This window comes from Spodoptera frugiperda, chromosome 1 (genome assembly GCF_023101765.2).
Source record: "Spodoptera frugiperda isolate SF20-4 chromosome 1, AGI-APGP_CSIRO_Sfru_2.0, whole genome shotgun sequence".
Lineage (NCBI taxonomy): Eukaryota > Metazoa > Arthropoda > Insecta > Lepidoptera > Noctuidae > Spodoptera > Spodoptera frugiperda.
The window spans coordinates 4,652,855-4,679,708 of NC_064212.1; the positions used below are offsets into that span (position 1 = coordinate 4,652,855).

General features: G+C 36.1%; 3 protein-coding genes across 7 annotated transcripts; 2 read left to right on the plus strand and 1 right to left on the minus strand.

The window, feature by feature from the left end:
- The first annotated feature begins 1,306 nt into the window (after positions 1-1,306).
- Positions 1,307-21,427, plus strand: LOC118273147 (protein PALS2). 5 transcript variants are annotated; one of them, XM_035589957.2, is made up of 12 exons: positions 1,307-1,558; positions 6,579-6,676; positions 7,415-7,564; positions 7,858-8,058; positions 10,002-10,232; positions 11,225-11,323; positions 12,413-12,571; positions 17,295-17,505; positions 17,863-18,033; positions 18,407-18,552; positions 18,939-19,013; positions 19,256-21,427. In XM_035589957.2, exons 1-12 carry the CDS (start codon positions 1,474-1,476, stop codon positions 19,430-19,432), a joined length of 1,803 nt encoding a protein of 600 aa, XP_035445850.2. In that variant the 5' UTR covers positions 1,307-1,473; the 3' UTR covers positions 19,433-21,427. The 5 variants fall into 5 exon arrangements, with proteins under 5 accessions (XP_035445850.2, XP_035445852.2, XP_035445851.2 ...); XM_035589959.2 differs by lacking the exon at positions 18,939-19,013 and having other exon boundaries at positions 1,312-1,558; XM_035589958.2 differs by lacking the exons at positions 1,307-1,558; positions 6,579-6,676 and adding an exon at positions 7,009-7,153.
- LOC118273149 (tubulin polyglutamylase complex subunit 2) lies at positions 21,210-26,329 on the minus strand. The gene is made up of 5 exons (XM_035589961.2): positions 26,091-26,329; positions 23,353-23,520; positions 23,016-23,194; positions 21,911-22,084; positions 21,210-21,696 (listed from the first exon to the last, which is right to left on the minus strand). Exons 1-5 carry the CDS (start codon positions 26,164-26,166, stop codon positions 21,535-21,537), a joined length of 759 nt encoding a protein of 252 aa, XP_035445854.2. The 5' UTR covers positions 26,167-26,329; the 3' UTR covers positions 21,210-21,534.
- Positions 23,838-25,935, plus strand: LOC118273146 (tRNA-dihydrouridine(47) synthase [NAD(P)(+)]-like). The gene has a single exon (XM_035589956.2). The coding sequence runs from the start codon at positions 23,977-23,979 to the stop codon at positions 25,834-25,836; it is 1,860 nt and encodes a 619-aa protein (XP_035445849.2). The 5' UTR covers positions 23,838-23,976; the 3' UTR covers positions 25,837-25,935.
- Positions 26,330-26,854: the final 525 nt, after the last annotated feature.

Below are 26,854 nucleotides of genomic sequence, written 5' to 3' on the forward strand. Positions count from 1 at the left end.
CTACAATTTTACACAGTAATATGTTCCAACAATGGGCCCTATTATTTAAGTACTCATTAATTAGTACCTAGGCACCTATTTCATGTTACTAGCACAGTTCTATTTGCTTCTCTGTTAAATAAGTAACGTCCATTGCGATAAGTGTTACTAACTGCAGACGCGGCGATACCTTTGTCCAATCACAATGACTTCTAAGATAACTCCTCTATATTTAGATCTTACACAGTTAAGCATGCTTGGTTAAAAAAATAATAACTTAATAACAGAAACACATGATAATTCGATAATTCTCAGTGATGTTATCGTTTCTCATAAAAATTGTGCCAATGATAAAATTTGACAAACAATGACGCGAGTCCAATAAAAACTTGCGAATGTGACGCACAGACAAACTAGATATAAATAACATGGGGTCAATAGGACATCGCAGATTTGATTGTTACCCGATATAGGTAAATATTATTCGATCATGTGTTCACTGATGCAACACTGTGGACTATTCACAAAAATATCGAAAATCGCTTGTTTTTCTGCGATTATAATTACGTAGGTACATACTTGCACATGTTTCATACCCACACTCCAAGATTATTTGCCTTTATCATATTTCGTTTGGGCTAAAAATAAAAAGTTCGTAACATTAACGTTTAAACGTACATGAAGTATCGAATGTGAGTGGCACGCAATTTTTATAGAGCGCTCGTAATAATTTTATGTGCCTAGCTTTATGGCTACATTTTCATAGCTTTAAATAAGACATCTCTATATACAACGCAGGTATATAACAGTGCGAATAACTTTTCCTTCTCAATAAATTGCTAAGAGTAATTTTTATGTGCGCGGATGTTATTCGCAACGGCTTCCTACAACTTCTACAAAGTATGTAGCAAACTTCCGTAATCTCTATTTTAGTCACGCAATAAAAGTCTAGCTGTAACCTAGTAAAGTGCTTTGTCGGCAGACCTGTTAGACGTCGCGTGCGCTAGTAAACTTCAGTACGCCACTTTAGAAGCGTGTAAACATTCATCCGCAACATTAAATGCCAACAAATAATTTACTGAAGCACGTCAGCCTCAGAGTGACTAAATCTGTCCAGCATCAGTCATCATTTACTCTCTAATTTTATATCTTTGTTCAGTGAACGTTCACTGAAGGAGTAGCGACTGCTTAATCGCGTTTTAAAACGATCCGGAGCGTGGAAGACGACATGCCAACTGTGAGCGCGCGGCTGGGCGGGCGTCGAGTGCAGGGCGGGCGGGTTTGCGCAAGCGCGGCGGGCGGGCGGCGCCGGTGTGACGTACCGCGCTCAGCTGACGCCGCGGCTCGGCGGTGACGCGTCGCCGCCACGCATCGATCCCGCACGTCTGTTGCGAATATCTACCGGTGCCGGGTAACGCCGCTGTCCACCCGCTAGTGAGCAACGTGTTATCCGTTCGAGAGTGCACGCTTCGTGCTGTGTTTACCTAAATCCCGATGATGGTGCGACGCAGCGGACGATACACTGTTAACTGGCGAGGATTTAAGGATTTCGCCTTCGGAAATAAACCTCCCGATGAAGGTGAGTTTGTGCCCACTGTTGACTGAGATTGGATAGTGCAAATCTTAAATCATAGCATAACCTCAAACGAGTGTTTCGGTATGAGAAATATAGCAAACAATTGAAATAGTTTCGAATTCTTGAGAGTAAAATCACGAATAACATCGTAAAAGCGTGTGCGAGGCTAAGAAAATTATGATAATTTTCTAGTCTGTGCGTAACCACTAGCAATTTCTCACACCTGCCAAATATGTTTCTAAGATCTTATACAATACACATTCTTAACAGTTTAGTATACCAAATAAACAGCTTGCAGTAATAAATTCACGTTTTTAGAACGTTTACAGTCTGTTATTAGAGGTATTATCTGTATCGGTTCTCCCAGGTACACAGTATCACCTCAAAGAGATAAATCTCAGGTACCATGTAGCTTGCAAAAACATAATAAAAATAAAATCGGTATTGCACCAGTACGTACCCACGTACTTTTTATTTATGGTGCGGCAATATATTAGATTCTTGTTAAGATATTTAGCTACGAGTTTCAGAAAAACTGGTTTACACCGGAGAGTTTTATAAAAACAACATTCTCATATTTATCTTTTATTTAAAAAAGTAATAGGAAATACCGAATACTAACCAGTAACACAAAATAAAATATGTGAAAAATTACGGCGAGAGGAAGAAAATCGAGAAAAATTATGTAACGGACTTATTTTGACAAATATGGATGTCGAACCTTATAAAAATATTTCTAATTTTCCCAAGATTGTCCCTGATACCTATGCTAAGTTACGACCTATTATAATAATGTTATTGTCTAGACTTCCACTTCTAGAGACAAATGACAATCGATTGTTTTACGTTTCTATGCCTACGAAGCCAACCACGCTGTTTAAAAATACGTAACCCGAGATATCAGTGCATCTTTCAAAAAATTTTTTTCGTCTCACCTATATGGTTGCTATGGATAGGACATTGTGAAATAATGTAAGGTAGGCACAATAAGAAAAGACAAAATAGCTTAGATTTTATGAAAACTTTCATCAAAATTGGTTTGTCCGGTACATAATTAGTTTTTTAGAATTAATTAAAAGTATTGAGAAAGTGGAAAATTAAGTGTGTTTTTATTAAAAATGTATCAATTCTTAAAAACTAATTATGATATCTCGTTAAATCAATTTTCGTTGAAAGTTTTAATTAAAATCTAATAATCTACCAGGTTTAAAAGCAGGCAGGTATAATCCCAGTTTCAGAAAAAGGTTAGGAACCATGACGTCTATCATAGAGCCCTGCTGTTGTGAAGGATCAAGTATGAAAAAGTTACCTTAATAGACAATTTGCTCTAGGACAATTCCACATAGAAGTATAGAATTTTAAGTTATTGTAGCCACACACGAATTCTAAATTCCTAAATTGACTACTTAGTTACACCTATTATAATAATGTTATTGTCTAGACATCCAGTTCTAGAGACAAATGACAATCGATTGTTTTACGTTTCTATGCCTACGAAGCCAACCACGCTGTTTAAAAATCGTAACCCACATTTTGAAAAATAAACCATAGCCTGTAAAAGTAAGTCGGGTTTTAGCCTTCCTAACGCTAAAACTCCAGAACGGACGAACCTATTTCCACGGTTTTGCATTCGTTGAAATGGTCTTGCGTTCCGTGAGATTTACAGCAAAGCAAATTCAGAAAAAAAACAAGAGAAAAGCAAGAAAACAGGAAAAATCATTGGTGGCGAAATGGAGTTCGCCGGGTTATTAAATATCTGAAGCATTATTCTTAATCATTTTCCCAAATCTCATTATCTAGATAATAGCTTCCTTCGAAAGCTCATGAACTTTTAATTAAATTCTTATCTTTTACCGCAGAAAAATGGGCTAGGCTCTTACTCTATGCGCTAAACGGCTAGACTACGTTCGTTCCTAGCACGTTTAGATTTCATGAATATTAAACAGATATGTATACAGGAACATTAACAGATTTCCTGCTATGTCTGTCATGTTGTAGACATAAATCATTAGTAATGGTGGAATTAAAGAAACTGAATAGTGTGGCAGAGCCATGCTTCGGCACATATGGGTCGACTAAACCGAAGTGATACCACGGCCTCACAGAATACCTACGTGAAACAATACTTACGTTGTATTTCGTTGTGTGAGTGAGGTTACCGGAGGCCCAATTACCCCTTCCCAATCCCCTATTCCCCAACAATCCTAACTAATTTGATTAAATTCCTAACCCCCAAAAGGCTGACAACACATTTATAATGCCTCTGATGTTAGGGTGACCATGGGCGGCGGTGATTGCATACCATATTGAAAGTAGTGTACATGAAAATGACAAAATGTTCACTCTGTGTGGACTGGTCATATTAACTAGACATCTGATGATGCTGGTATGGTATGAGAACATAACTTTCATATATTTTCTCACAGAAGTGAGTTTCTTTATGGGGACGAAGACAGAAGAAGCATAATTATTATACCAACTTCGAGTAACTTGGGATATAGTCAAGATGCGTATTTTCGCGGTTCACTAACCAACCACGTACCAGATGGAATGGCAATAAATGTCGTAAAACATACAAGGGTTTAACATACAGAGAGACAACACATAATTAGAGACAACAGACAACACATTACGCCGTTACGCATAGCTAATTACATTAGCGTCTGATCTATACCAGATGTCCTGATTTTCTGTAGTGACCTCATGTAACCACTAACTAACTAACTCGTATCTACAGATTTATCGGTCAATTTCAATATTTATTTATGTGATAGGGCAGGCACCGGCCACACCAAATTCGTTGGGGTATTAGGAATTTGAAGATTGGGAATGGGAAAGAAGAAACACAAAGCAAGCGTTATTTCACGTTGTGAGGCCGTGGTATCAATCCAATCGCGACAGCGATCTGCGGACTACCTAACGGGATACCGGAGCTCCGGCTTGAAAAGCAGGAGTAGGGACTGGGGGGTTTTTAGACAGTAATAGTCTGACACTCCCTCTCGCCTCAAATCATTAGATAATTTTGCCCCTTTAAAAAAAATTGCTCATTCGGCCTGCTCTCCCATACTTAATCTTCATCAAACTATCTAAGTAGTCTGAGCTCTGAGCCTTTTAAATACCTACTAATTTTAATTAATATTAGCCGTGTTAGTAGGTATGTATGAACGATGTACGTGCTTCACAATAACGGCTATGTTGCGTGCTATCCGCCCTGTAATAATGTCGCAATTAGCTATGTAAATCTAACTTGCTACCTACTCAGATTTCTAGCACGTATTTTTAATTTTTAAGGCCTTATAAATGTATTCCTTTAGGAATCAACTGTCGTTATTAATAGGGACAGTTTAACGGTTGTTTTGTAGGTAATTTCTTACTATCTGCGATAAGGAAGGGCACCCAACTCTATCTTTAATTTTTTTTATAAAAATGTTGCCCCATAATGGGATTTTCTTCTGTGTCACAGGCCCGTTTACAAATATACAAGTTCACATTCACGTAACACCCAGACCCGAAACAAGAAAACAACAGTGTGATGTGGATCATACAAAGAGTTGCTCCGTGCAAAATTCGAACCCGCTACACGTGGCGCGGCAACCGGTTACCGAGCCACCGCACCAACCGTACAGTCTCTAACGATGACATCTCTCTGAAATGTTACCATCATAAAAATGAATAAAAGAATTCGCCAGCCCCTTTCTTCCACGAAAAAGGTTTGCGCGTATTTAATAATAAATCATTGTTGTTTACTCGTCTACTTTTCTGTTGTTTAACTCTCTTAACGACTGTCCTAATATTCACAAGGGGACAACAGCTTAATGTATCAAAGAGTCTCAATATCAACCAATGCGCGGGGTTTAATGGCTTAACTAGGGCGCGAAGGAATCGTAAAATGTTTAAACTTAAACCCAACTATTTCACTTAAGCACAGTAGGTATTTATGTTTACATAACACAACCGTAGTTTACACCATAATAACTAAATGGGTTTTGTTTACCCCATAACATCATGATCATCATCATCAGCCGGAAGACGTCCACTTGAACAAAGGCCTTCCCCTTAGTCCTCTACCCTATAACGTCATCAGAAAAAAAAAAACATTTCAATTATAATCGACCATGACAATGGTCAATGACAGAACTACCTACGTTCCCGGAAACAGGAAAGAATTATATCGAGCCTATTTAATATTTTCAACGTAAATATTTCCTTCAAGAAAACGTAATCTATCTTCAAGGTAGATACTTTGAACCTCGTAACACGTAGGTAATAATAGCATTAGAAAATTAGAAGACGAACAAGTAAATAAACAACGTAGCCTCGTAATCCCATACATCTTTTTTCATTGCATTGATATCTTCAATTGATTACCTACAAGAGCAATCTGGCCCAAACAAATGCCTTTTCCCATACTTTTTTATACAAACAGTTGTCTCAATCAATAACACACAGTGTATGTAATATTGGCGGAATGAGGTTGCGTGTGTGATGACCTTTGTGTCAATAAAGCTCGTATAAAAAAATCAATGTGTCACAGATACATGGTTGATGGTTATCATACTCCCCTAGCGACTAAGCCCGGGCCAGGGTTACAGGCGTGGGTCGGAGCGTAACAGGGATTATGTTTTTAAATGCCAATGGGAAATGTTATTAGGTAAAAAAACCTTCACAGAAAGAGTTAATTTAGTCACTGCCCTTTGTGGTTATTTTAGCGCGCGAACTACCCACGTCACGGCGCCGGCGTTTTGTGAAAGCTTCTAGTTATAAGTAGTTTAAGCTTTTGATTACCTTTTTTTTGAGGGGCGAAATCATCGTATTACCCCTCGACTAAAAACCACCCTGTTCCTTCTTCTGCTTTTCCAGCCGGAGCCCCGGTAAACCCACTAGGTAGTCCACAGTTCCGGATCAAGCTTTTGATTACCTAAGTTAAAATTAGGTTTTAAGTTAAACCTTTATGGCTTAGTTAACATATTTTATTTAATGATTTAACTATTATGGGGAAGCTCAAAGCAATTTATTGTTTTAGAAAAGGAAGAAGAGAAACCTGAGGAGGATTTAGCTAATCATGAAGTTATATTTTTAAAAAGCATCGTTGAGAGTCCAGACTTTGGAAGGAAGTATGAGGTATGAATATTTTATTTCTCATTCGCCGTTACAAAATAAACAAGACGCTTTTCCGGTTTCGCTTTCTAATATTTTCTTTATTGTAACGTGTACAAAAAATTTACACAAAAATTGACATTATAATTTTACTCAAATTACAAAAACAGTAAATTTTTGTGCGATTTTTTTTCCAATATCCAATCAGATTTTTACAAAACGTGCATTACACGTTCCACCGAGTTAAACATGTAATCATATTGCTATCCTTTTCTAATGCTTTACAGTGTCGCTTTGTAACAAAGAACGGTTTCATTCTCTTTGAACTGACAGACACGGTGCCCTAGCGATACACACACACAAAATCAATAAACTGTGGCATAATTTTGAATGTTACGTCAAGGAAGTAAGGTTAAAAATTGTGTACAGTTGTCACTAGCAACTGTCAAAAGTTGCAGTTGGAAAACAAGATTGTGTGAAATCGTGCTTGTGTTCGTTTGGGTGTGTTCTTTTATTACAACAAAAACATATTTAGTACATAAATGTGGCTGTTTTCTGCAACTCTCTCCAGTAACGGCCAGTAAATAGTTGATTTATTTCTTATTGGAAATACGACGTAGTATCCGAGTAGTATTATTGCAGTTTTCATTCAACAATTTAACGACAAGTGCCACGCCTATAAATGCTCGTAGCTCGTATTTTGGAGTGCCAACAGCCGTTCCTGGGTTCTATTTTAATTACTGGTGAGTGTTGTTATTGCAGTCTATCGATTCGGAAGAGGACTTGATCGTAAAACCTGTCTCGTTGGGCAACGTAAACATAATACGGTCGCTGAGCGAGTACCGTGGCAACAATATACGAACTATTGAACAAGCCGAACTAGCTATTATTGTGTCCAGGGCACACTTTAAGGTACGTACGCCCCTTCCAATATTAGCCAGCCTTCAGCGACGTGTTTACAAAGTAACACAAATATTTACTGCACGATTTAGTAATAGATGCCAGTTTAATGAGTGCTCCACCAGATTTACTGCACTTGCTATTGATTTTCTAATGAATATTAAGACATTTCGATCGTATTGTTAAAGTAAACGTTTCCATGAATATAAATACTAGCTAAACACTTCTGAGTAGTGTTTTGTTTTGGAAATAAACTCTGTTTAAGTTATCTTGATGAAATATTAAAGTAATGTATTTTATTCCAGGCTCTAATAGATGCTCATGACCAAATAGGTGCAATTTGGCTAGACCGAGGTTCTGGTATTGATGAGAAGCCTGCCCTGCCGGAGACAGAAGGCAATAAGGACACAGCAGAGGGCTCCACTGAGGAGAACGGTGACATGCCTGTGGAAACTGTCAAAGTTGTGGGCCTTAGGAAAGTGCCTGGACAGCCTTTAGGTTTAACTGTAAGTAAATAAAAATGTTTTGATGTTTTAAGTGAACTAGTTAGGACTTACCTTTAATAATTAGGGTTCAATAACCCTTAAACAGCAATCAGCTTAGTTATAAACAATTATAAAATAATTACTTTGTTCTATGTTTTTGACAAGAAGTTCTAACTTTACTGATATGATCCACAACCTAATGACTTTCTCTTACTCTATATATGTCAATGAAGTAATAAAACATTACTCATATGTACATAATAAATATTTTTCTACCTTAACTTCTATGTAGCAAGTTTCTAATAAGTAATGCGCCTACCACACGTGCATGCTTGACCGCAGTTTTATTTTATTTTTATTTATTTTTTTTTATTTATTTATTTCACACCTTACATCTACCATTACAGGACATGCCTAATGCGGCAGACAGGTTCTTATTACACTACACTAACATAAATAACACATATATAACAAAACAACATATTCTATAGCTACTCAAACTCATAACTTATCACCCTATAAGTGGCTACAGTGAAGTCATTCAGTGAGCACGAAAACAAATCCAGGTGGTTGGCTATGGCATTAAGCGTGCGCACGGCGCGCGTCAGCGGCGCTCGCTGCAGCAGGTTGGTGCGCGCGCGGCACCGCCAGTTTAAAATATCCTACCATGCCCAACACAAAAAGTGTCGGGTATAGTAATGGATAACCTGGGTACACCTGATAATACTTCAAGTAGAGAAATCTTGCAAACTTATTTTGAATCCTCTCTAGCATGAGTTTATATTTGGCCTCACTAGGTCCCCAGACGGCTGCACTGTATTCGAGGTGACTTCTAACCAGAGCGTCATAAAGAACTTTTAAAGCCTTAATATTGTTAAATTCATGCGCCTGTCTTAAAATAAAACCTAAATTTCTATAAGCCCTACTACATATATTTACTACGTGTTTCCTAAAATTTAAATCAGTTGAAAAACAAATTCCAAGGTCTCTTACTTCCTCGACTCTTTTCAACGGCTCCCCCTCCATTTCATACCGATGACGTCGTGGGTTGCGGGCACGAGTGAATGACATCACTGAACACTTGGAGATATTGAAGTAAAGTTTATTTTCCTGGCTCCATTTGGTTACTTTGTCTATATTCTCCTGGAGTACTTCATGATCAGTGACGTCCCTCACTACGCGGAACAGTTTCAGATCATCAGCAAAAAGTAGACAATATGACTCCTGCACCGTCGCCGGCAAATCATCCATCATCAGTATGAAGAGTAGGGGCCCCAAATTACTGCCCTGACTTACGCCAGGCCTCATGACTTGCGCATGCCAGCTTGTACACTGAACACTGTGCGTGTAGTTGGTAAAACGGTAGCATGCGCAAACTCCAATGCTTGGCTTGATGGTTTTTAAACTTGCTTGAAATTCTGGCATGCGCAAGCTATACTTGTACAAACTTGTCTGCGCGTGTGGTTGGTAGTTCAGTGTTCAAGCCGCTCTCAGTTTAGTCGAGTGGAGTAACTGTACGCGCACGGTCGTTAAAAATGGCGGATTTACTATTGCGGATTTGTAAATAATTCCGCCAATCGCTTGGCTCATCTCTTAAATCCTTGAGTAGATGTATATGTATGTGAATGAATTTTTCTATTCAACAGCCATTTTTTTGTCCACTTTGATCGTTTACACTTTAACTTTTGTATTTTCTTTTTTTCACAAGCACACACTTGAAAAATAATAGCAGAAGAAATAGTTCTTCATTGGGAACCATTGTTTCCACGTCGACAAGAATGTGGCTTGCGCGTACTTAACTGTGCCGTGTGGTAGACACATCCATGTTCAGTCTTTTCATGCGACAAGCATGTGCAATTAAAACTGTGGTCAGGCATGTACGTGTGGTAGGCGCATAAGCATGTATTACCTAAGTATATCTTTTATAATTTCTATTTTTTTAAATTATGTCTTTATTATCCCAGGTAACGACTGATGAGCATGGCCAGCTCATAGTAGCTAGGATATTAGCGGGCAGTGCCGCAGCAAAACAAGCTTTAGTGTCAGTAGGAGATGTACTGTTAGAAGTAGATGGAGTTAACATTAACTCCGAAGACCAGCTCAAGGAAGCCGTAGCGAAGCCCAACGATAGGATCACACTTAAAGTTGGGCCAAACCTCAAAGAAAAGACTGCTCAGTTATCTAATAAGCTTAGTGTAAGTATTGTAACTTTTTATGTTTGTGTAACTTACTGCTATATTGAGTGACATTTAATGATTACATTAACTATTGCTTAGTAACTTGCTTAGTAGATTTTGTTCCGAAAACAATTGTTAAAGACTGGGTTAAGTTAGTATTCAATGACTCTGAGTGTGGTGTTTATTCCTGAATAATGCTACTTACGTTTGTGTTGTACTTTCTAAATATCTCTTCTTTAAAATACTAGCTTCCGCCAGCGGCTTCGTCCGCGTTCCTGAGGGATAAACAATGACTTATGTGTTATTCCAGACCATAATATATCCCCGATCCAAGTTTCACCTCGATCCTTTTGGCTGTTTTGATACGAAGAAGAAACAAACAAACACAAACTTTCGCATTTATAATATTAGTAGGATTTGTAGTGACATAAATCATTTTAAGTCTTAAAATTAAGTGGCATTTGAGCATTTTAACTTAAGTTTTTACTCAATTTGAATATGCTAACTTTGTTATAACTTTATATTCAACTTATACAACATTTCCCAGCCATATTTGCTAAATATGACTGTTATTTGAAAATTCTGAATACTTAATTGCATGGATTGTAAACATGCAATACATTCACACAGCACAAATACATAATTATCGTAACTTAAGTATATGTAACACTTAACATTTCAATATCACACTGATATACTTGATTGTGAAAAATCAGGCTAGCCCTTTATCCTACTCGGAGCTACGAACAATGTAAAGTGAAAGAACTGGTGGTTTTTAGTCAGTAAGAGTCTGACCCTTCCTCTCGCCTCGCCCAAGGCGTCAAACACCATTGGATGATTTTACACCCTCGAAAAAAGCCTTTTATCGCACGGCTAGCCAAAACATAGAACTGGGCAAGACATAATGGATTTCCTATCGTGATGTGTCTAACATAATCTTGATAAAGATAAATAGAATTTACATATTTAAAAATAATTAAAGAAGTTAAATAATTTATTTTCATTTCCAGTGCTATATGAGAGCCCTGTTTGATTATGACCCTAAGGAAGACACATTACTGCCATGTAAGGAAATTGGACTAGAGTTCAAGAGAGGAGATATTTTACAAGTAAGTTGTTTTTTATAATAACTATCGTGAAACTGGAAATCACGCTTTACTCACGAATATTAATAGTGAAAAGCTCTACTGGTTTCGAGTCATAGAGGAACTCTTCATAATGAGCAGCGTGCGCAGACGCGACGACTTCACCCTGCCATAAAGCCTTTCTTCATTAATATAATTATACGAGTAAACCGTGGTTTTTAGTTAATACAGTTTTATTTACAACTTCTTACTGTATATTAGAAATGAACCAAATCTTTCTACTTCTGACTTTATAATTATGACTAAAAGTGAATGTACATACTTACAATGCCTTTGTTTAACCTTTGTAGTCTCAAGGTTTAATAGTTACATTTTTGGTTTATTTTGCACACATGCAAAATATTACAAAAGTAGGCACCAACACATAGATAGTTATAAAATGTAACATTATTTATTATTTATTTATTTCTTTTTATTAAAAGGTACATGTTATGAACTTATAAACTAGTACATAGTCCGACAAAACTATATATTATGTAGTTTGTCTGTCGGATCCAAGAGGTATATATTAGATAAATATAAATATTATGTATTAGTAGTAAATGCTTACACAGTAGTATAATGTATAGTAATTATATATAATAATATGTAGTATAATATGTGTAGTATAATAAGTTTTATATAATAATATATATATATTTATTTATATAAATATACATATATGTGTATGTCTATTCAAATATTATTTATATATATGTATGTATCCGTGGAGTATGTTTATATACATACATTTATTTACATGTTTAGGTAGCTGGTAGCTAGATTGCGAGTACATTTATTAGATAAGAAATTACTTTTTACTATTTACTTTTCACCATCCATATTTAAGTAACTAGTAATGAAGATGAGTAGTGTATTATTGTCATACACTGGGACAGTTCCAATCTTCCAGAACTTATACTATGAATGAGATTTATTCCATCCAAACCAAATAAGAATCATAACTACCAAACCTGCGAATCGAACTTCTGGCCTCATTGTAGCCCCCACTACTAAAGCGTCAACAATACCAAGCAATTTTCTACTTTTCTAAACAAAATAAAAACTTTGCAGGTGTCAGACCGAAAGGACCCTAACTGGTGGCAGGCGAGCCACGTGGAGAACCCTGACACAGTCGGGCTGATACCGTCTCCGGAGCTAGAGGAGAGACGCAAGGCGTATGTGGCGCCTGAAGCAGACTTCGTGCATAAGATCAGCATTTGCGGTGCAAGAGTAAGTGATATGTGATGTCGTCATAATTTAGCTATAAAAATATTACGACATACACTATAAATTATATCGTATAATCTGCGAAAGAGTAGAAAGGCACTAGTTTCGCGGTAGTCAGGCAAATGGCTGCCGTGCAACATGTCGCGGGTTCGATTCCCGCACGGAACGACTCTTTGTGTGATTATATTATGACACAAATTGTTGTTCCGGGCCTCATGTATATGTGAAGCTGTATGTTTGTAACCCATGATACAGGAGAAAATCGTGTAACCACCAATGTTTATCTGTTATGCTATAATTATATTCGAGTTATGCTCATGGACAATACATATGTAAAATAATTAGTTTATGTATCTATTTATCCAAAGCAAGGTCACATTTTTAATAAATTAGTTTAGGAAATTCAGTACTCTAATTAGTAATATCTTTAAAATAAAATAATTCGACCAATTAGGATGTTTTGAAGGTTTTTCCTGTCAAGCATCAGTTGATAGTCTTTGCATACATACACAACCGCACGTCTGTCTCCAATTGCTACGAATCTTACTCCTTTCGCTTCATCAACAGTCATCAGTCTTTTTATGCATGCTCGTCGGTTAAGGGTACTTTTGGCTTGCTTTAATATATCGCCAATCTGGTTTATATTTGAGATGTCCTTAGCTTATAATATAGATAAATAGTTATAACTTATAACTATTTATCTATCTTATAACCTATATACAGGGTGACTTTGAATTCGACGTATTCCTCTCGGGAGGTGATAATACAACTAATTTCCTACAAAATTAGCCCTGAGGTCCTTGGGCGGAAAGTGGCTAGTTTCTGAGATATTCAACATTTTTGGTTTTGGTAAAAAAATCCCGAATTGATTACAAAAACATCAATAAATAAAAAAATACTGGTTGGATTTTAGTAGTTTTAGTTTTAATCAGTTGCCAATACATCAGTTATCATTTATAAATACTAATAATGGCACAAATATCATTTGTTTTAAAATAGCAAGTAATTTCCTATCAAATTTTGTTTTGTGTCACTAATTTGGTCGATAGAAATCTGGATTTATTTCAAAAAAAATATATGACACTAAGCGTACAAACTATTAGAAAAACTTCCTTGGTTTATTAGCTATCCAGAAACATAAAATTATTTACAACATTCTCAAAAATAAATGAATTAATTGATGATAAGTAGAGTGTAAAGAGAAAAGGGCAATTTCAAAACCATCTTTATTTGCAAAAAAATGTTCAAAGTAACCTTCCCTACGACGAATACATGCCCGAATACGCTTCCTTATCTCTATGACGGTCACTCTTGGACTGAATATGCGTCTAATTTCGTCATTATCTTCAAATATGTTTTGGAGAAGAATTTCGATACACGGCATATTCCGTCTGTATAAACAATGGGACTTCATGTAAAAATCAACCGGCGTTAGGTTTTGGTCATTGTGCATGCCATATAGTCATGTAGTGGGACCGCCCTGTCAATATAACACGTGGGAACCAAGACATTCTACCATTGCCGCATAGTAGATCGATAGTGCTCTGATCAAACTAACGCCGGTTGATTTTTACATGAAGTCCCTTGTTTATGCAGAGGGAATTGGCCGTGCATCGAAATTCTTCTCCGAAACATATTTGAAGATTATGACGAAATAAGACGCATATTCAGTCCAAGAGTGACCGTCATAGAGATAAGGAAGCGTGTTCGGGCATGTATTCGTCATAGGGGAGGTCACTTTGAACAAAATTTTGCAAATAAAGATGTTTTTGAAATTGCCCTTTTCTCTTTACACTCTACTTATCATCAATTAATTCATTTGTTTTTGAGAATTTTGTTAATAATTTTATGTTTCTGGGTAGCTAATAAACCAAGGAAGTTTTTCTAATAGTTTGTACGCTTAGTGTCATATATTTTTTTTAAATAAATCCAATTTTCTATCGACCAAATTAGTGACACAAAACAAAATTTGATATGAAATTACTTGCTATTTTAAAACGAATGATATTTCTGCCATTATTAGTATTTATAAATGATAACTGATGTATTGGCAACTGATTAAAACTAAAACTACTAAAATCCAACCAGTATTTTTTTATTTATTGATGTTTTTGTAATCAAATCGGGATTTTTTTACCAAAACCAAAAATGTTGAATATCTCAGAAACTAGCCACTTTCCGCCCAAGGACCTCAGGGCTAATATTGTAGGAAATTAGTTGTATTATCACCTCCCAAGAGGAATACGTCGAATTCAAAGTCACCCTGTATATAAGGATAGCCTTTGTTGATTAAATGTATTAATTATTACCTAATCATTATTTCATAATAATAATCAGTCAATGTACCCGGAATTGAAGTCAGCACATCTGTATGACTAAACAATCAACTCGTATTGTTTATTTCTTTGTCACTTTATGAATCAAACAAGGAATTCACACGAACACTGTATCAGCGAAATTTCTTTCGTTAATCACAAACGTGTGAAGTTCGCAAAACAACGGTACTTTTATTTTAATTAAATGTTAAGACTATGAGTCAGTGTTAGGATCTAATTTCATACATGTCTAGTGTCTAGACTACAAGGTTCAAGAAACTAATGTACATTAGTGTTGGTATATTGTGTTTATGGAAGACTTGATGAGTAATAGTATAAATAGGACGCCATACGATATCTACAATAACTTTTACAATAGTTACGAATACGATCCTCAAAAAATGATAACAATCTTTTCAGCACTTTGCTTAAAATAATATGACAACCTCCGATTAAGTTAGTTCAAGTTTCGATTGAAAGGAATTTGAATTTAAATTTAAAACTAGATGGAAAGGTTGTTGGGAAATCCGGGGTCGTTTAGATTGGGAAGGGTTATTGGGTCTCCGGTAACCTCACTCACACAACGAAACACAACGCAAGCGTTGTTTCACGTCGGTTTTATGTGAGGCCGTGGTATCACTCCGGTCGAGCCGGCCCATTCGTGACTAAGCATGGCTCTCCCACACTTAAACGAGAGGTATTTAGCTAAAATCAAAATAAAAGCACTTTGCATACTTGATCTGACTAAAAACAATCGTATTTAAAAAAAAACACCTACACTTTTTCCTTTTTAATCAAAACAACATAACCGTTCACGGTAAATCGGTCAACCGTAAAAAGAAATCGATTAGTAATTCGGTAATTTCGGTACCTACCACTTAAGACTAGAAATACCGATTTCATTTTGAAGGTGACTTTTTGCTCACCATTTAGACTTAAGTAGGTAAGTATACGGTATACTTTCCTAATTCCTATCTACCTACCTACGTACCTAGAATTGGTGGGTGTATAGTTCCTGGTTCAATGACCTCTAAGCAAGAACTTTGACATTTCAAGTTCGTCGTGCTTCATTTGAAATTTGAATGTCACGTTCTGCCTGATTACGGCCTACGGCCTCTATATGATAAATAGATTCACCACTTTTTTACATAGGACTCATGAGAACACTAGGGAAGGAGGGAGTAATATAGGGTGACTGGTAAATTAGTGACCGATATTTAAACACGTGATTGAACTCATGATTACAAACAACTTTCCCAAAGAAACTTTTTTGTATACTTATTCGTTTTATTTTTATCACAATAACAAAACAACAAAATTTCGCGCGCGCGTGCTTTCGCATTATCCGCTGCTAACAGCGAATAATATTGATTAATGAAATTTTGTTATTGTAATAAAATTAAAACGAATGAGAATACAAAAAAGTTTCTTTGGGAAAGCTGTGTTTAAATATCGGTCACTAATTACCAATCATCCTATACAATGTGATAGGCTTGGGACTTCTAACCCATTAAGGCTGAGTACTACATCTAATTTTATCGACCTAAAAAATAATATGAGGGGTTGAACCCCTAATTGAAAATATTGGAAAATAGTGATTTTTTCGGTAAAAATAATTCACAAATGATTTTTTTTCTCACCAAAACATTATCAAACATATGAAAAAAGTAATGAATTAGTTAGCCAAGGTTATTAGCTACCGTTTGTCGTTTTTTTTTTTTGTTTCTACGACGCATAAAAAGTAAAAAAAATATTAAAATAGCCATAATTTTTAGGGGGAGGGGATTCGACCCCTTCGACCCCCGACTTTTGTCTTTATAATTAGATGTAGTACTCAGCCTTAACGGGTTAGAAGTCTCACCCCTATCACATTGTATATTCTTATTTTAGAGACCAGAATCATATAAAAATCTGCTTCATGACTCCCGTAAACTAATATCATAAATACATAGGTATCTTGTTCCTTCGTCTCCCTACCATGCAGGCATGACATGATAAAAATGGTCACGCATCCAATGATTGACCGCGTTAATTAACTCTACATTTATGCGTTAACCTATCAACCTTAATTAAATCACACAAAAATTGCCGCCATTAATGGCATCTCTACTAACTAAATGTAACAACTGAAAGGTATGTGATTAAAATTGGTCATTGCACTACCTAGCGGATTTACCGGGACTCGGAAAGCAAGAGTAGGAATGGGGTGGTTTTTAGTTAGTAAAAGTCTGACACTTCCTCTTGTCTCACCCAAGGCGGGAGAAGACATTGAATGTTTTTCCCTGACTTAAAAAAGTTATCCCCAACCCGTTTGCGAAACGTGGAGATTAAAGCAAACCTCTCTGTTGCAGATGAGGCTTTCAGTGGTTGTAGATGTTAGTCATATACCAAATTTCCATATTTGTTTACAGATATCAAAGAAGAAAAAGAAGTTTGTCTACGAGTCTCGTTCGAGTGTGCAGCTAGAGGGCGCAGAGCTCGCTCTATACGAGGAGGTTGCGCGCACGCCGCCGTTCCTGCGTCGCGTATTGGCGCTAGTGGGCACAAGAGGCGTTGGCCGTAGAACTATCAAGAACCGCATGATACAGGAACATTCGGATCGATTTGGTGCTGTAGTACCTCGTAAGTTTGTTATTATTTTTTTTATTACCAAAATACTCAAATCCAAAGTTAATGACCATTAGCTCCCCTTATATCTGTTGTTTATTAACGAAACTTCAATATTCTATAATTATTATAAATCAAAATGTATTACGGAAGCTCTTATCTCAAAAAAAATCCTCCTCCTTTTTGGGAAGTCGAATTAAAAATGGTCAAACCACTCCTTTTTTGCCAACATCCATTGTAATTTCTAAGAGGGAGGTTTGTTTCAGTAGTGGCCATCTTACATCTTATGATGATTATGATTATAATTAAACAAAAGGTTTCATTACAAAATCCGAAAACAAGTCTATATTTTTAATCTCTACTATATTTCAGACACATCCCGCCCCCCTCGGCCGATGGAAGAGAACGGCCAGTCGTATTGGTTCGTGTCTCGCGAGGAGATGGAACGCGACGCGCACGCCGGCCGGTTCCTAGAGTACGGCGAGCACAACGGACACTTGTATGGAACCCATTTAGACTCCATTAGAGCTGTTATGAAGGAGGGTGAGTTTCCCATAACTTTCACCCTATTTTTGTATTATAACTCTCTTGAGACATATTAAATTAATTATATTTACGGCTTACCCGTGAAATGTAGTATTTGACGAGGTAACTCGACTAGTTTCGTGCTACGCTTGGAACCCATAATCATGAATGAGCCACACCGCACGACGCGGTAAATGTCGGATATAAACCAGTCGAATTACCTTATATTTTTCTTCATAACACAAATTATAAAAATAAATGTCTCATAAATTAGCTTTTTTATGCTACATACACCAGCTATCCTAGCCATCCTTATTGTAGAGCAATAATGACACATTCACCAAGGATAAATCACATACCCAAAGTACAATGTCTCTGAATATGTTTCCAGGCAAAATGTGCATATTGGACTGTGCCCCGCAATCTCTGAAACTGCTTCACAATAGCGGAGAGTTTCTGCCATTCGTCGTCATGATAGCGGCCCCGGGAATCGAACAGCTGAGGAACCTTACTTATGCTTCTAATCGTAATCTGACGGTGAGAAATACATACATTTTTAATACTATACTAGCAATCCCGGCGATGTCCGTTTCGCCACCAATGATTTTCCCTGTTTTCCTGCTTTCTCTTGAATTTTCTGTGCTATAATAAATTATTATAGATTAGTATAGATATTTTAATTTTTAATCTCATTTATGTCCTTGTAGAATGTCATGATGATATGCCCCTTTTTTATTTTGAAATAGATTTCGAATGCCAGTTTTATTTAATTTTTAGTTTAGAAAATTCGGCTATAGACGTTTATATTATGTTTTCGAAAAGCCATTTATTTCGTAACTTTTTTTTTAATAGAGCATGTCATTGTATCTCCCATTTTGCTATAATGAATGTGTTTAGCATTGACGTTTGTTGCGCATGCGTAGTTCGACAGGCAGAGCTCCATTCGCTACAGTTCACGGCGCGCGCGCACCCTTGAGTCCCTTGCGTCGCTTTATGAGGTAAGATTTTACTTGTAATAATAGTGTTTTACAAATAATTGTGCTATGCTATGCTATTTTGTTGAGTAAGCTATCTACAGGAGAAAAGGAGTAAGTGTAAAATTATGATCAACTGAAATAACCTTCAATGGAACAGACCTGCACCAAACGGGATTACTTCAGCACTTCTTTTACAAGTTGCACATCACAAAACCATCATCTTAATTACTTCTAAGATTCTCATTAATATTAAAACTTTGCAGGAAGAAGACATGAAACAAACCTTGGAAGAGAGCGCCCGCATACAACGACAGAACGAAAAGTACATAGATCTCGTTATAACTAACAATAATATCGACACGACTTACTCTAAAATCATGGACGCCTTGCATTCTCTGTCCACCGACCATCAGTGGGTACCAGTCAGTTGGATTTACTAACATTCTTAATCTAGGGAAGTGCGCAAACCATTGCGCTAATGAGAGCTACCGTTATTTGATCACTAGATGGCGCTTATCTCAAAAGTTTGTTTAACCAATCATTGTAGCTGTCAAAAATTAAATGTCCAATGGTGTGACACTAGCTAATTCTCTATTGGATGAAAAAACGTAAGGTTTACACTAGCGTCATCTGGTGAACATAAAAATGGTTGTTCCCGTTGCGCATCCCTTGCGCTTAATGCGCAACTTGCGCTACTTCTCATATTACAGACAACAGGAATCAGACTATAATACTGTTATAAAAGATATTAATGAATGTTAGGTTATCTTTATGACAAAGGATGGTCTGTTACCATCGTTTCTACGTCTTCCCGCACTGATTTAGTATTTTTAACATATCTCAGCTTTCAGCTATTTGGGCTAAATTTTAAACACGTTGAGACGCCTAAAATAAATTGTTCTACCATAAAATACAATTAAGAATATTGCCGTAGTTAAGTGCAGTCATCATGCAAAGTTTAGTTAAAGCAATCTTCAAATCACAATTATCATCACTCAAAACAATTTTGCATGCATAAAAAAATGCCTAACTGCCGTACTACAGCCTACGGCAATTGTTTTCGGAACAAAATCGTTACTAAGGAATAGTTTAAGTAACCATTAAATGTCTCTGAGTACGGCAGTAAAATTGCAATTTTCGAATAAAACTTTAATCTATTTAATGTTGTAAGCAAACGAACATCACATGGTTGTATTAAAAAAAGCTTATATTAATAATTTAAATTAACTAATTGATCTTAAAATGAATTTAGTATAAATATAAGTGCGGGTGTATTTAAAAACGAATATGTTGAAACAATGTGCCACATTTGTCCCTATTTATTTAAACAAGGCATTCCAGTTATTATAAATATGTCAGTTTGTTACCACAGCAAAGAATTGTACAATTTAATAGTCAAAAACACATTTAAAACGATGCGCAACACAGTCCGACAAGAAACAACGCTTTATGATTGGTCACTTTTTACGAAGACGTGTTGTGATTGGCTGAACCTTAACACATGTCATAGATCAACCAATCAAGTTTGTGATGGGTTGCGCAACGTTATGAGAAACTTAATCCGTATTGTGTATACAAAAATCGGTTTTATTTCTTCAAAACTAGAGTAACTTTTCTAATGAAAAAAAAATCCTGCTCATCAATGAATGACGAATTAAAAGTATCGTACATTTTTATATAATAAATAAATAAATGGTTCAATTATATTCCCACCTCAGATATTGAGCATTGTTCTAAGGTATTAGTATAAGTATTATAGTTTAGCGCAGTTCTGTGGCCTAAATTAATAAGTATTGAGTATATTTTGTACGAATTGATGGACGTATGTAGTAGACACTTATTGCTTATAGGTAATGTAAGGTAAACTGCATTTTCTTAGCACACTGCCCGCAAAGAGCGCGTTATAAAACATTATTTTAGTACATCACACGAAAATCAAATGCATCACGCAAATGTATTATTTTTATTTTTTATTTTTACAATATTCTGCTATATTTTACAGGCAGTATTTAATTATTTGAAAGCAATTTATGTCTTGTAGCTTATTCTATTGTTAAGAAAACAAGTAAATAAATCGACATTATGTAATAACTGATATTGTATTAGTTTTAAGTCAATATTTTCATTACGTTTTTAGTTTGTATGTATATTTTTGTGAATGAAGACAGCTAGTTGAAAATACGCCAGATATTTGAACGAACTTTTATTGCAAATGTTCACATACTTAGCACCAAATTACGCCTAAAACTATGGTGCGGCAATATGGCAGCTTCAATAATATTCGCTTACATTATTGTATTACTTATTTAAGCTACATCTTTATTATGAATAGCTTGTATTTCATTAAGAATCTCACATTCCGTCCATTTTGTTTTGTTGTTTAGCTGTAAATTTTATTGTGTCAAGAATTATTCAATATACATTATGTAACAATATGCTTTATTTTATTTCAACGCTTTGCATTTACTTTGAATAAAACTCTGTGCATGGATATTGGAATTATTTTATTAGTCGATTAATTTAGTATTCTGAACCATTAGTATCACTGGTTAGTCGGTCGTGTGGTGTTCTTGTGGTGACGGACAGATGTCTTAAAAATATTAGGGTCGATGTGATTTAATCCTGTTTCACTTGTAGCCGTTATAAGGTTGGGCTCTATATCCGATTTATCCAATAAATGCGGCGCTAACAGTAAGAACAGTTGCTGTAACAATAAAAATAAAATACGATTTTTGTTTCGCCACACTATTTTTCTTAAGTGTTGTGGATGACCCAAAACAATTTGTGGATCATACCAAGACTAGTTAGCTCCGTGCAAGAGTCGAACCTTGGTTTTTGCGCAGTACGCCAGGTCACCCAGCCACCACACCAATAGCACAGTCAATTCAATTCACAAATAAAAATTGTAATGTTCTCACCTCTGCCCAAGGAATCAATGGCATATTTGCAAAGGCGGCTTGCCAACCAGGTAGACCCAAATGTACTAATGCCATTCTAAAGTAATGTGTGAATGAGTCTGCCAGCCAACCCCAAGCACCTTCTCGCGTCGCCAGCCACACTGACCACAGCCCGCCTGTGTACACTAGGCATATCTGTAATAATATTTATATTAGAAAAGATTCGTAATAAGTAAGCAGCCGAAAGGACATCGGGCGTTTTTTACCCGATTTTTTTAAAAGTCGCGATCATAAACCAAAATATTTTTAAATGATAGTGTTTGCAATCATATTTAATATTGTGTAGTTATTTTGATTCACAATAATGGGAAAATGGAAATAATTAGTAAAATGAAAATGATATTTTAAGTTGACTATTTTTCCTAATTACTAAACGACCGCTCAGTAAGTTAAAATATCACTCCGTGGTATTTTTATAAACCCAATCAGACTAAATCCGTCAAGTTGATGTGCATATTTCGTTCTCACTCTCGCCCATAGTCTTAAAACTGGCATTATGTTGCGCTCGCGCAGGTAGCTAGCTTATCTTACTACATCGCAGTCCTTCGTCATCATCATCGCAGTCCTCCGCCAAAAGTTAAGAGAAAAATATGTTGTTTTAATTATTTTTGATTCCCTTTTTCCTCTTCAATTATTGCCCAAAAACATTTATAAATATTTTTTAAATGTCCAATTTCTCCTTATTGCCACGACCCACAGATATGGGAACTATACCATTGTGAACTAGATTTAATTGCCTATCCACCGTACCTAATTTTATTTTTGTTCGCCGTAGGTAAGTGTCCCATACAAAAATGCCCGATGTTCTTTCTGATAGACTGCGATATGCAACCCGCTTGCCAGGCGTGGAGGCCTAGTCCAGCAGTGACAAAGCTATAATAGTGCTGAGAATCGTTGATCAAAAACATAGGTACTATATGTGACTCTGGACAAAACCTATTGCAATCACGCCGACAACCAAAATAAGTAGTGAGAGTTATCACTACTCATTAACTTCTTGTATATGAGACACAGTACTTTGTGTCTCGCGTAGATCTGCGTTACGGCATACCACGGGTTAAATTACCTTTCCAATAGTCCTGCATGAATCCAACTCGAATACTTTGCTCTTAGTGTTTAGCACAGGTCGAGGCCCAGTGTGCTGTCTCGTCATGGAGAAGTCTAACAAATCCTTCAGGGCCGGCGAAAGGCATAACTCATTCAATGAATTCACTCGAATCGAACCTACTGGTAGTATTTCATCAGCTGAAAAGAAGAAAAATAATGTACCATAAAAAATCTAATGTCGAAAAACATCTTTCTATACGACCTCTTATTTCATTCTACACATTAAATATCAGACATGAGTTAAATTAGTTACTCAATAGTACTTAATTAAGACTGATGTTTTAAAAGCAACAGACCTGAATATTTATAATTCCAAGTTAATTGGAACCCATCACTGGATGCATAGAAATTTCGTAGATCCTCAGGAAGTATGGCGGAATGTCTCTGTTCCCATGTCGACAAGGCTACGCGATCACAGGGCGATCTACGTTCCACGCTAACATTACATATCCTAGGATCAGATTCTGCAATGTAAGTAACAGTAAGTATAATAATAGTTATTGAGGAATAGGAGAGCAGATAGGATCTTGGCCTAAAATACATTCAATTAGAAAGATAAGTTGGTTATCTTATAATATTCGTCAAAATATTATAGATTTTGACTGGTTTTATCCTAGATCGATTGAAAATCTTGCAATATTTCAAAATTTGTACCGGTGGTACTTTCTTGTAATATTTTTTAATGTCCAATAATCCTAGGTTTCAATACTGGCTTCTACAAAAAGTATTGACAGCTGTCAGTTTATTTGACATAGTTGATAATCTCCTATCAGTGACAATGACAGTAATCACTTCCGTCAGTGCCGTGCGTCAAGTCTCGTGTGGTAAAAAATAACCTATTAGATTTGATAATAAAGAATATATGGAACAGTTTAATTGAAATAAAAAAATATAAAGAAGGATAACTGACTAGTATAACAATGACTAAACCAACGGATGGTGTTTGTGCTATAAAAGAAGAATTTATTATTCAAAGACCGGTGAAAAATACCACTGCTGAAGACAACACCAATAATAAACGTAAGTGTACTGATGATAACGATGAAGATAATGATTTAGACAATAAGAAAGTTAAAACTAACGAAGGACAAGAACAGAATGCAAGCAAGAACAAGAAAAGAGGTCAAAATAAAGCGAGACCGAAAACTTACAAAGATAACAAGGAAAATAAGCCATGCCCTTCTATTGTGTGCGTCGAAGCAGCTGAAAATTCAAACCCATGCCAGTACAATAATTGTAAATACATTCACAATGCACTCGACTATATAAAATCAAAACCCAAGGACTTGGGGGAAACATGTTATTTATATGAAACAAGAGGAAAATGCCCCAGAGGCATTGCTTGTCGCTTCGGGTCTAGTCATATCACACCAGACGGGTACAATATGGTTAATTTAGAAAAATGGAAGCAATGGAAAGATGATACTAAAAATACCATTCAACCTGCACTTCAAACAGCTCTACAGAAAAGAAAATATGATTTTAGTTTATCTGAGAGATTGATAAAACATTTAGACAGAAAGAAGAGACCAAATGAAAATAATAAGGAGACACAAGAAAGTAATGAAGAGTCTAAGGAAGCACCAACAGAAAACAATGACACAAAAGAAAATAGTGAGGAATCTAAAGATGCACCAGTAGACAAAACTGAGGAAAAGGTACACCAAAGTGGTGTTGTCACTGATGAAGACTTGATCAAATTGTTACCAAGAGAAAAGAAAACCATAGACTGGAAGGACAAGTTATACCTAAGCCCATTGACTACAGTTGGAAACTTACCCTTCCGGAGAATCTGCAAGGAGTATGGAGTAGATATAACTTGCGGAGAAATGGCTTTGTGTGAATCTTTACTCAAAGGAATGAAACAAGAATGGGCTTTAGTCAAAAGGCATGAAACAGAAGACTTATTCGGGGCACAAATATGTGGCACTAATGTGTACACTATTACAAAAGTAGCACAAATGTTACAAGAGAATACTGAACTAGATTTCATAGATTTAAATCTAGGATGTCCTATTGATTTGATATACAAAAAAGGAGGAGGCAGCGGTATGATGCACAGACTAAATGCATTAGAAGCATCAGTAAGATGCGCTTCAAAAGTATTAAGTATACCATTCACAGTCAAAATGAGAACTGGTGTTTATGAAGGGAAAAAGATAACACATACAATAGTACCTAAAATGGCTGAATGGGGTGCATCACTTGTTACAGTACATGGCAGGTCCAGAGAAGCTAGATATATTAAGTCCTCTGATTGGGAATACATAGAAACTTGTGCACAAGCAGCTGCACCTTGTCCTGTGTATGGCAATGGTGATATATTAAGTTACCAAGATTATGTTGATAGAAGAACTATTGCTCCCACTGTACAAGGGGTGATGATTGGAAGAGGAGCACTTATCAAGCCTTGGATATTTACTGAGATTAAGGAACAGAGAATTTGGGATATAAGCAGCAAGGAAAGGTTTGAAATATTAAAGAAATATACTAACTATGGCTTGGAGCACTGGGGCTCTGATATGCAAGGCGTTGAGAATACCCGCAGGTTTTTACTTGAGTGGTTATCATTCTTATACAGATATGTACCTGTGGGTTTACTAGAAAGGCCTCCACAAAAAATTAATGAAAGACCACCATTGTATTTTGGTAGAGATGACTTAGAAACGCTTATGGCATCAGGAAACTGTTCTGACTGGGTAAAAATAAGTGAAATGCTATTAGGTCCTGTACCTGACGGATTCAACTTTTTACCAAAACATAAAGCAAACTCATATTGATGAGAATTATTATATTTTTATTGTAATTTCGATACAGTATGTATTTAGGTAATTAAGTACCTGTTGTTTTTATTGTAAATTAAAAATCTAAGAGAAATACTTTCTACTTCTTTTATTTATTTAGCAAATTACTTTCCAATACATTGGTATCCTGTTGTGTAGGTGTACCTGAACAAACACCTACCTATTTTACTATTTGTACCTAAAGGCTGCTATAGGGAGCACAGAATAAGAAATATAACAGCCCAACTTACCTAACAGTTTTGTCACTCCCAAAGTGATATTTTCATAAAAAGAGTCCTCAGATACAAGGTCCACACAGAAACTCATAATTCACCAAATAATTTTCCAAACTTGTTATAAAACTGCAACTAATATTAATTTTTACTTATACAAAACAAAAATAATTCTTATTATTGATATAATTCAGAAAATTAGGATGACATTTTCAAAACCTTACATTTGAGACATTTCCCTGTTTACTAAGTAACCATAACAACACTAACGTAAAGAAAATAGGTGCTGCTCTGAAGTAACAATGATATTCCTAGGATTTGATGAGTGGAATCCAACCAAAATTTAGATTCACAGCTATTATATAAATGTCAGTAACCGATACTTGATTATATTGATGAGTTGTGTTACATCCATGAAATTAATACTCAACCCATTGAAGTAGATCAATACCCAACAGCCTCGACAACCTCCTTAGGAGGATGGCGTTGGGCGGAAGGATCAAGCCCGATGCAGAAGGCAGAGCTCGAAACGGCATGTATCGTGATGAGGTTTCTGTCTCTGGAGCCCTAACCACCGGTAGCTTGGACCATGCTCCCGCTCCCGGTCGGCTAATATTTTTATATTTTAAGGATTTTTATTATTTTACAAGTCATATAAAAATATTTTAGAGAATTTTTAATACATAAATATATGTCAATATTGGTGTAAATTAAACCCCATTCCTACTCCTAACACCTTACTGCTAATTTTCCAAATAAAAAAACCCTTTTTGCCAGGAATG

Coding starts and splice junctions, on each gene's coding strand:
- LOC118273147 (XM_035589957.2), top strand. CDS start 1,474: ATGATGGTGCGACGCAGCGGACGATACACTGTTAACTGGCGAGGATTT. Junction 8,059..10,001: donor GACAGCCTTTAGGTTTAACT/GTAAGTAAATAA, acceptor TTATTATCCCAG/GTAACGACTGATGAGCATGG. Junction 17,506..17,862: donor ATTTGGTGCTGTAGTACCTC/GTAAGTTTGTTA, acceptor ACTATATTTCAG/ACACATCCCGCCCCCCTCGG.
- LOC118273146 (XM_035589956.2), top strand. CDS start 23,977: ATGACTAAACCAACGGATGGTGTTTGTGCTATAAAAGAAGAATTTATT.
- LOC118273149 (XM_035589961.2), bottom strand. CDS start 26,166: ATGAGTTTCTGTGTGGACCTTGTATCTGAGGACTCTTTTTATGAAAAT. Junction 23,521..26,090: donor GGGAGTGACAAAACTGTTAG/GTAAGTTGGGCT, acceptor CTTACATTGCAG/AATCTGATCCTAGGATATGT. Junction 22,085..23,015: donor CATGCAGGACTATTGGAAAG/GTAATTTAACCC, acceptor ATATTATTACAG/ATATGCCTAGTGTACACAGG.